This window comes from Spinacia oleracea, chromosome 2 (genome assembly GCF_020520425.1).
Source record: "Spinacia oleracea cultivar Varoflay chromosome 2, BTI_SOV_V1, whole genome shotgun sequence".
NCBI classification, from domain to species: Eukaryota; Viridiplantae; Streptophyta; class Magnoliopsida; order Caryophyllales; family Amaranthaceae; genus Spinacia; species Spinacia oleracea.
This window is the reverse complement of record NC_079488.1, coordinates 17,868,906-17,879,741: the sequence shown is the minus strand read 5'-3', so window position 1 is coordinate 17,879,741 and position 10,836 is coordinate 17,868,906. Positions and strand designations below refer to the sequence as shown.

General features: G+C 39.9%; 1 protein-coding gene across 1 annotated transcript; it reads left to right on the top strand.

Moving 5' to 3' along the window:
* The first annotated feature begins 9,634 nt into the window (after positions 1-9,634).
* Positions 9,635-10,457, top strand: LOC130466806 (putative lipid-binding protein AIR1B). Its single transcript, XM_056835390.1, has one exon. The coding sequence runs from the start codon at positions 9,894-9,896 to the stop codon at positions 10,257-10,259; it is 366 nt and encodes a 121-aa protein (XP_056691368.1). The 5' UTR covers positions 9,635-9,893; the 3' UTR covers positions 10,260-10,457.
* Positions 10,458-10,836: the final 379 nt, after the last annotated feature.

Genomic DNA, 10,836 nt, shown 5'->3' with positions numbered 1-10,836 from the left:
CTTGACTGGCAAAGGAACTTGCAAATAGTTCTTATGCAGGAAGAAAAGGAGTATGTCCTAGATGAGGCGATGCCCGAAGCCGCAGGCGACGGGGTCACTCAGGCAGCCCTCAATCGTTGGATTGATGCCAACAAGGATGTGAAATGTCTAATGCTCGCCACCATGAGTGCGGATCTGCAGAAAACGTTCATCAACTCAGATGCTTTCACAATCATCAGTGAGTTGAAGAACATGTTCCAAGATCTGGCTCGAGTCAAAAGATTCGAGACTCATAGGCAAATTCTTGAGACCAAGCTTAAGAAAGGCGAGCCCGTAAGTCCACATGTTCTCAAAATGATTGGACTCATTGAGAATATGAGTCGGCTGGATCAGCAATTTTCTCAGGAAATGGCTATAGACACCATCCTCCATTCTCTTCATAGCGGGTATGATCAGTTCAAACTGAACTACAGTATGAATAGTCTGGACAAAACGCTCACTGAGCTTCACGGTATGCTGAAGACCGCTGAAAAGACGATCAAAAGTGATAAGCAGGATGTGCTTATGGTGCGTGGGGGCAAGTTCAAGAAATCTGGAAAGAAGAGGAATGCTAAGAAAGGTGGAAACAAGGCCAGCCCAACTAAGCAAACTGGCGCCAAATCTGTAAAGAGGAAGGTCAGTCAACCCACTTCTGAATCTGAATGCTTCTACTGCAAGAAGAAGGGGCATTGGAAGAGAGATTGCTTGAAGCTAAAGGAAGATCAGAAGAACGGAATAGTCGTTCCATCTTCAGGTATTTTCGTTATAGACTGTATACTTGCTAATTCAACTTCTTGGGTATTAGATACAGGTTGTGGCTCACACTTATGTTCCAATCCACAGGGACTAAGAAGAAGTAGAAAGTTAAGCAAGGGTGAAGTCGACCTACGAGTGGGAAATGGAGCACGGATTGCTGCATTAGCTGTAGGAACTTACTATTTGTCGTTGCCCTCCGGGCTAGTTTTGGAACTGGAAGAATGTTTCCATGTTCCAAGTCTTACTAAAAACATCATTTCAGTTTCTTGCTTAGATGCTAACGGATTTTCCTTTTTAATAAAAGACAATAGTTGTTCGTTTTATTTTAAAGAGATGTTTTATGGATCTGCTAGATTAGTCAATGGACTTTATTTATTAGATCACGACAAACAAGTATATAACATAAATACCAAAAAGGCCAAAAAGGATGATTCAGATCTCACCTATCTGTGGCATTGTCGATTAGGCCATGTAAACTTGAAACGCTTAGAAAGACTTCAAAAGGAAGGAATTCTAGAACCATTTGACTTAGAGGATTATGGTAAATGCGAATCATGTTTACTTGGCAAAATGACAAAGCAACCTTTCTCTAAAGTTGGAGAAAGAGCAAATGAACTATTGGGTTTAATCCATACAGATGTATGTGGACCAATGAGTACAAATGCTAGTGGTGGTTTCAGCTACTTTATCACTTTCACTGATGACTTCAGTAGGTATGGTTATGTCTACCTAATGAAGCATAAGTCTGAATCCTTTGACAAATTCAAGGAATTTCAGAGTGAAGTAGAGAATCAATTAGGCAAGAAGATTAAGGCACTGCGGTCTGATAGAGGCGGTGAATATCTGAGCTATGAATTTGATGACCATCTGAAAGAATGTGGAATTCTATCAGAATTGACTCCTCCTGGAACACCACAATGGAACGGTGTGTCGGAACGGAGGAACAGAACCTTGCTAGACATGGTCAGGTCAATGATGGGTCAGGCCGAACTTCCATTAGAATTTTGGGGACATGCACTAAATACAGCTGCACTCACTATAAATAGAGCTCCGTCTAAAGCTGTCGAAAAGACTCCATACGAATTATGGTTTGGAAAGCCTCCAAATGTGTCTTTTCTTAAGATTTGGGGATGTGAAGTATACGTCAAACGATTAATTTCAGACAAACTTCATCCAAAATCTGACAAATGTATCCTTGTGGGCTATCCAAAGGAAACAAAGGGGTATTACTTCTACAATACATCTGAGAACAAGGTGTTTGTTGCTCGAGATGGTGTCTTTTTGGAGAAAGATCACATTTCCAAAATGACAAGTGGGAGAAAAGTAGACCTCGAAGAAATTCGAGTCGAACAACAAACTCTAGAGAATGCTCAAGATGACATTCAGGATGAAACTCAGAGATCTTTAGAAGAATCTGGTGAGAATCATGGTCAATCTAGAAATGTTACCCCGCGTAGATCGCAAAGATATAGATCTCAACCGGAAAGGTACTTAGGTATTTTGACGAACGAGAGCTATGACGTTCTATTACTTGAAAGTGATGAACCTGCGACTTACAAACAAGCTATGACGAGCCCTAGCTCCAAGCAATGGCAAGAAGCCATGCAATCTGAATTGGACTCCATGTCTGAAAACCAAGTATGGGATTTGGTCGATTTGCCAGATGGCTATCAAGCCATTGGTAGCAAATGGGTTTTCAAACTGAAAAAGGACAAGGATGGGAAACTTGAAGTTTTCAAAGCTAGATTGGTTGCAAAAGGTTACATGCAAGTCCACGGTGTGGATTACGATGAAACTTTTTCACCAGTTGCAATGCTAAAGTCTATTCGGATAATGTTAGCAATCGCTGCATATTACGATTACGAAATATGGCAGATGGATGTAAAAACTGCTTTCTTAAACGGCGTTTTAACAGAAACTGTGTTTATGACACAGCCTGAAGGTTTTGAGGATCCAAAGAATGCTAAAAAGGTATGCAAGCTAAAGAAGTCAATCTACGGATTGAAGCAGGCATCCAGGAGCTGGAATATACGTTTTGATGAAGCAGTCAGTGACTTTGGTTTCATCAAGAACGCAGACGAATCTTGTGTATACAAGAAGGTCAGTGGGAGCAAAATTGCTTTCCTAGTATTATATGTCGACGACATATTACTTATCGGAAATGACATTCCTATGTTGAACTCTGTCAAGTTTTGGCTTGGGAAATGTTTTTCGATGAAGGATCTAGGAGAAGCACAGTACATATTGGGCATCAAGATTTACAGAGATAGATCTAAAAGGATGATTGGACTTAGTCAAAGCACTTATATCAATAAGGTGCTTGATAGGTTCAAGATGGCGGACTCCAAGCGAGGCTACCTACCCATGTCTCATGGAATGACTCTAAGCAAGACTCAGTGCCCAAAAACACTTGATGAGCGTAGAAGAATGAATGGGATTCCATATGCATCATTGATTGGTTCAATAATGTATGCTATGATATGTACACGCCCGGATGTTGCGTACGCACTCAATGCTACGAGCAGATACCAGTCAGACCCAGGAGAGGCGCATTGGACTGCTGCCAAGAACATTCTGAAGTACCTGAAAAGGCACAAAGATGACTTCCTGGTCTATGGTGGAGATGATGAATTAATTGTTAAAGGCTATACGGACGCAAGTTTCCAAACCGACAAAGATGATTTCAGATCACAGTCTGGGTTTGTCTTCTGCCTCAACGGAGGAGCAGTAAGCTGGAAAAGTGCTAAGCAAAGCACCATTGCGGATTCTACAACTGAAGCGGAGTACATTGCTGCACATGAAGCAGCAAAGGAAGCTATATGGCTAAGGAAGTTCATAGGTGAACTTGGTGTAGTCCCCTCCATTAAAGGACCAATAGCCCTGTATTGTGACAATAACGGAGCTATTGCACAGGCAAAAGAGCCTAGACACCACCAGAGAGTCAAGCATGTACTTCGTAGATTTCACCTTCTGCGAGAGTTCGTTGAAAGAAAAGAAGTCGAGATAAGCAAGATTGGAACTGATGACAACATATCAGATCCATTAACTAAACCTCTGCCACAAGCGAAGCACAACTCGCACACTGCAGGTATGGGAATCAAGCATATTGGAGAATGGCTTTGATGTCTATGTTTAATGTTTTAAAGCTTTAGAGTTTAAATCTTTGTAAAACATTATTGGTTAATCATTCACAATAAATGAAAAGAATTCATTTTTCCATTTAATTTGTGGGTTTATTAAATGATGAGTCCCTTCAATTTGACGATATATTCAAGATAGACTGTCAGGACCAGTCCCGTGACTAAGAAATGTCTATCAAGTGAACTTGAATGTCAAAGGTTGAAAATGGTCCCTAGTCGGAGTTTTCTATAAAATTGGACGCATAGAAAACGTTAGACGACTAGAATGCAAGATGACTAGTAGTTCTGTTTCTTGAACTATGTGGACATGGCAATGTCATAATCATTTGCATAGATACTTACTTTGGGAAGACTAGTATCGGACAAGACCTATGAAACTTTACTGTAAGAGATGAAAATCTGTCATAAGTAAATTTCATTAAATTATTAGACACTAAATCCTCAATACCTGAGTGATTTGAGATTACTTGTTTGAGAACTGGTTGCTTTGACGTTGACCAACCGTCGCACCGTAAAAGGAGGCTATAAAGGCAACGCTCAGGTAATCACCTATCAAACGAAGTCTAATCTCAAGATCGCAAGATTGGGATTGTCCTCCCATAAATCGGGATGAGATGCTTAAAAGTTGTACAAGGCCACTCGGAGAGCTAGAAACAGTGAAATGCATGGCCGTGCTCGGATGAATCATAGGCTATGATTATCTGTTTATTTGATCAGTTGAACTCTGAAACCGAGGAACACCTCTGGACATAATAAGGATGACAACTCTTACCTTATGTTCAAGAGCAAGCATCGAGCGACAAAGGAATTAGGAAATGCACACTTGTCCCTAAGGACAAGTGGGAGACTGAAGGAAATAATGCCCTTGGTCCAAGTATGCATTCTATGATAAGTCTAATAAATGCGGTTCAGTATTAATTAACAAGTTAATAATTTAGTGAGATCAAGTGAGCTGAATGCCTAGCTAGAGGCCGCTTCAGTTCAAGTGGAATTAATGATATTAATCCACAGCTTACTCTTGACTGAACCCGTAGGGTCACACAAATAGTACGTAAACGGATCAAGTATTTAATGGCATTAAATACTCCATCTATGAATATTCGGAATCGACGGATCTTGGTTTCAGTGGGAGCTGAGATCGTCACAGGCAAGAAATGAATACTCCGGAAACGATGATATTGCCGGAAACGGAAATATGGATCGTATCGGAAATATAAATATTATCCAAGTCGTAGATGTTGCCGGAAACGGAAACATGGTACGTATCGGAAAATATTATCGGAAATGGAAATATTGCCAGAATCGGAAATATTGCTGGAAACGGAAATATTGTCAGAATCGGAAATATTATCGGAATCGGAAAATAATTCCGGAAACGGAAATATTAAATATTTGTTCAAAACGGAAATTAATTCCGGAATCGGAAATGTTAAATATTGTTCGTATCGGAAATGAATTCCGGAATCGGAAATTTAATCGGAAGCGTATCGTACGAATAAGCATCGGACGAGGCCTGCCGGACGAGGGCCCAGCTCGAAGCCAGGCCATCGCCCAGCAAGCCAAACGCGCGCCACAAGCCCAGCCAAGGCAGCGCCTAGGCCTACCGCAAGGCAGGCCCAGCGCGCGCCAAGGCCGCGACTGCGTGGGCCTCGCTGCGTGGGCTGCTGCTCGCACGCACGCGCATAGGCGGCCCATCGTGGCTGCCGTGTGTGTGTGTGTGAGTTTGTGTTCATGCACGATTCCTAAAACGTGCAGAGTTCGGTTAATGATTAAATTCCTAATTCTATTTGATAAATTAATTAATTAGAGTTCTTGTAGGATTCTAAGTTTAATTAATTCGTATCCTAATAGGATTCCAATTCTCTTTCCATACCCCTATAAATATGTGGCCTGGGTTCACAATTTATAACGAGTTTTAAAAGTATTCAAAGTGAGTTTTTGAGAGAAAAATTCAGTCACACATCTTGCTCAAAAGTGCCGAAAATTCTAGTACCTTAAGGGCGATTCTAGTTGGTCAATCTTAAGGCGGATCCGGACGTGCTGTGGACTATCCACGGAGGGACGACACTTGGAGTCCTAAAGACTTGTTCTTGTTCGGTTCGGGCGCAGCTAGGGAGGGCACGCAACAAAGAGTATGCATCTAAATTATGCTATATGATTATGTGTAAATAATATGTATTCCTGGGTTAATGGTTGTTTCCGCATGATTTATGTAATATCATATGTATCATAACCTAACAATTCTATGGAGTATGTCAATTACTATCAAAACCTAACAATTCATTATAAAACAAAGACGCACATAAAAAAGCAATTAAAAACCCAATTATTTTCTAAATTAGTCCTTACCAATCAATGGGGATATGGGTTTTCTTAATTAAAAACCCAATTATTTTCCAACTTTTCGACATGGAAGTGCTTCACCTTCTCTGCTTCTTCCGGAAATTCTTCAATTTTAGGGTATCGGTTTTCTTTTTAGGATATGATTTTCTTTCCCATCTTCTAGAATTGAACAAGAGTGGCAATAAGTGGTGCCGGTACCGGTGCTGGTGCCACATCGATGTAGATAGTCGCCCATCGAGTCAATGATAAATGATTGATTAAGAGGGAGCATAGATTTTTAGTTTGGAGAAGATTACTCTGAAAGCATATGCAAATTCAGAGTATATAGTTTCTAAAATTTGTCTACAGCCATCGTATTAGTGGAATTAGAGAAGAAGGAAAACCGAAAGATTTTAGGGGTTTTAGTGTTTTACATTTGACCTAGGTTTTAGAGAGATGTAACTGGAAGTCTGGAACTTCTTGGAATATTAACGACGAAAAAAATTGAAAAATATTCGGCTCAGCTTTTTCATTTAAATTATCAAAATGACCCGCGCTCTTTTGGGCCAAATTTTCATTTTAACTCTTCCAACGACAAATTTAATTGGTTGGTCGTTATTTATTGGTCGTTATAGATGTCATTTCTAGTAGTGAGTTGACGACCTCCTTCGCCTTCTTTTCACCTCAGTGTTGCGGCCATTCTTTCTCAAGGTGACGCTCTCATGTTGCCTTCTAGGAATCTTGAGAAAGTGATGACCCTGAGTTTTATCATTCTTCTGCGAAGCTTGTCTCGTCTGTCTTCCTGGACGTTCTTATTTTACATGCCGACTCTCCTTCTCCAGGGTGCGTCCTTTCATGGGTGAGTCGAGATCTTCTGATAAAGGTTCCATCATCCTGCCATTATCATGCTCAGGGTTGGCTTCGTGGAGGGACCTAGTGATTTCTTTTTGAAGGACGTGCTGAAACCCTTCTTGCCATTCATCTGCAATATCTTGATGGGGATCATTCAACAAGTGCTGCACGGGCCTCACGGAGGCAGGCCGGCTAGTTGCTGCGTCACAATGATAGTTGGACTTATTTTTAAACGTCCCTCCCCTGACAAGGAGTCCCATTTCGTCCTGGCGTTTTCCGCGCTCAGATTGAAGTTCAGCCATGACATTGTACCTCCCCACAGACGGCGCCAAATGTTGTGGGATCTTTTACGGTGATGACGTGTCACGCGTTCCTCGGAGGTATCAAGTATGACCTAGCACGAACTTCTGGCAACCTGCAAAACAAGAATATTCCCGTAGGAATATTCCCTCCGATGCTTAAGTAAGTATATGCTAGAGAGAGAAATAATTTGTAGAGAGAGGGCAGAGCAAAGTTAATGCTAAGTTGGTGGGAATGAATTGATTGTTCTCTTTCCTTGGGATCTGAGCCCTACTTATAGTGCTATGGTTTTTGGGGAGATGATTCCTTACCCCCATCTATGGGAGGCGTGCTCCGTTGGATAAGGGCCACGTGTCCTTTTGTCAAAAAGGCTTTTTAGCAAGTTTGGGCCGGAGGTTGTGGGCTTCTTTAACTAAAGGTTGTTCCTTTGGTTTCCCTGAATACCCAGGTCCAGGCCTGCTTCTTGGGCTTGAGCCATGGATTCGTTTGCCTAGTTATCTTGACCTCCTTGGGCTTTAAGGTGGCAACTATTAAGCCCACATCATCTGTCATTATTGTCCCATAGAGATCTGAGTAGTTCTTGAAGTAATTCCAGCCTTCCAATCGGGGTACAGAGTTGGAAGGTAGTTGTGTTACCCTTGGGGAGCAATTGTCACTGAGAACCTTGTACCGGTGGTGGCGAAATACGCTTCTAGGGCAGGCGTAAAACCCGTCACAGCTTTTGAGATCAATTATTGAGTATTGTGTTCTTCCCTATTATTTTATTGTTAATTTTCATGGTTACAACACATTATTTCCAACAAATACAACACAAGGAAACACATTAACCTAATTTCTCAATAGTGTAAAAATGTGAAATGTTGCGAGTATTTATGAACAGAGGAAATATATGTTTTGGAGATTTTAAGCAACATAATTTCTTTTTAGGCCTAAACTTTTAGGGCCCGATACTGTAGGTCTAATTGGACCTCCATTTAACCGGCCCTGGCCGGCTGACCCTATCACTTCACACACCCACTCCACCTCCTCCTTCACATCTAGTCGTGGTTTGATAGTACCCAACTACCCACCACCAACGAGTTTCCATACGCTCAAATTCGATGGCTCTTACAAAATTAGTCTTCCTCGGCAGCAGTAGAAATGGGATCGGATAAACCGCAATGACGTGGCTAACATCTGGCATCTCCACAAGAACAATGACGTGGCAGTTCGTATGACCAACAACTCAGATTGAGGACAAGGCATCATATTGCGCGCTGAATGCTGATGTATATGCATGCATGAACCGCATGGAGGACAATGCCACCATATTGTAAATGTATTTTTATTATTGCAAAAATGTTGAATACTCCCTATGTCCTTGTTATTTGCCCAACGTTCTAAAAGTGTTTTTATTAAGAATTGGATTGGGTAAAATTGAGAAAGATAAAAGTGGTGGATTAAAAAGTAATTTATACTACCTCGAATTAATTAATTAATTAATTTACACTTTGAAAAATGTGTTTAAAAGTCAAAGATTTTGGCCACAAATTTTTACTATTACTTGTATCAAAATACTATAATACGAGACTATGTTAGATTTGTCTCAAAATGTATTTTTCAAATATCAATATTTTATAATTTGTCATACAAAACTAAGATATATTAGCGGTTGTCAAATAATGCTTTGAAGTCTGTGCAAATAATAAATGCATGTAAAGAACTTAATGACACATATATCGTACTAACCCCGTTTCTAAATGATCTTTATACTTTCTTATTTATATTTTGCTTTATTTTATTTTTGGACATGAATATTTACTACCTTACCCCCATAATATTTACAATTTTTCACTCACGAGTCACGTTCTCTTACTTTATTCATTTTTTTTGTTTACACACACCCACATTTTTACACATTTCTCTTACTTTATCCATATTTTATTATATTCAACCAACTTAATTTTTCATTTTTATCTTAATATTTGTGCACATAGTAACCGTGAAGATCCTTATATACGGATGTAGTATTAGATAAAGTTTGGGTCTCATGTTCATATTTAATAATAGAAAGCAATATTTTAGGGACGAACCAAAACAACAAATAATGCCAAATAAAAAGGAACGGGGAAGTATATAATTAACTAAGTGGCCAGCAAGCTGCCATAATTCATTACCAATTTTTAGCAATAAGGAGCAATATTTAGGGACGAAACAAAACAACAAATGAGCCAAAAAAAAAAAAAAAAAAAAATGGAACGATCACCGGCAAGCGGCCATAATTCATTGCCAATTTTCCGTAGCGGTGTACGTACGTATATATGGAGCTAATCGACCTAGCTACAACAAGTGTATGCATGCATTCATGCATTGCATCCTGTATAAATAAGTCCACTCTACATCGCATCTAGTATTCTTCATCACAAACACAAACACAAACACAAACACAAACACACCATCTTTCACATATATAAGCTACATACATGTTCCCTATATACTAGCTTAAAATATATCAAACAATAAGCCATGGCTTCAAAGAGCATTGCCCTTTTCCTGGCAGTTAACCTGATAGCATTTCATTGTATTGATGTCCATGCCACAACAGAGAAAGCATCATCATCAGCAGCAACAACAACAACAACAACAACAACACTAGTGTGCCCGAACGGGCTGAATGTTTGCCTGGATTTGCTAAGCGGAAGACAATCAAATTGCTGCACCCTTCTCCAAGGTCTAGCCGATCTCGACGCTGCTCTTTGCCTTTGTAATGTCCTTAAAGCCGCAGGTGGCGGCACTGTCCCTATCCCAGTCCCAGCAACTGCCTTGACATTGATACTTAATGCCTGCCACCGTAGGTACCCTCCTGGCGGTTTCACCTGTCCAGCTATATGATCATCAAACACTACAAGTCTACAAGATGTATGTACGTACGTGTTATATCATATGTATCATATCACGGGTTTCTTTAATTAGTAATATAATGTTGTCTTTGTATAATAATTAATGATGATGATAATAATAATAATAATAATAATAATAATAATAATATTACTGTCGGCCTCCACTCAATCGAATTGTACAACTATGTCGGATGGAGAGATCGAGTAATAACGTACGGCCAGTGTACCTACTTTTTAGTAATGTCATCTTTGTATAATAATAATAATAAATAATAAAATAAAAAAATTGTTTTTTAAGGTACACTGGTATTGATCACGTGTTATGCACGGCTTTTTGTTATGTTTTAAAAGTACGTAATAAGTTTTAGTTTTTAGTTTTTCAATTCATCAAAAAAGAGTAAATGTATTTCATTTCTATTTCACTAAGAAAACTGCCGTGATTGGGCTGAACTTGGTAGGGAAAATCCGTGTTCGATCCCCCGCAACAACAAGTGGGAAGGGAATGAAATCTATCCACATATAACTCGCTCCGAATCCGGATTAGCCCTAAGGGTGAACCGGGTGCTAAC

Excerpts from the sequence above, each read along its gene's own strand:
- LOC130466806 (XM_056835390.1), top strand. The coding sequence starts at position 9,894 with ATGGCTTCAAAGAGCATTGCCCTTTTCCTGGCAGTTAACCTGATAGCA.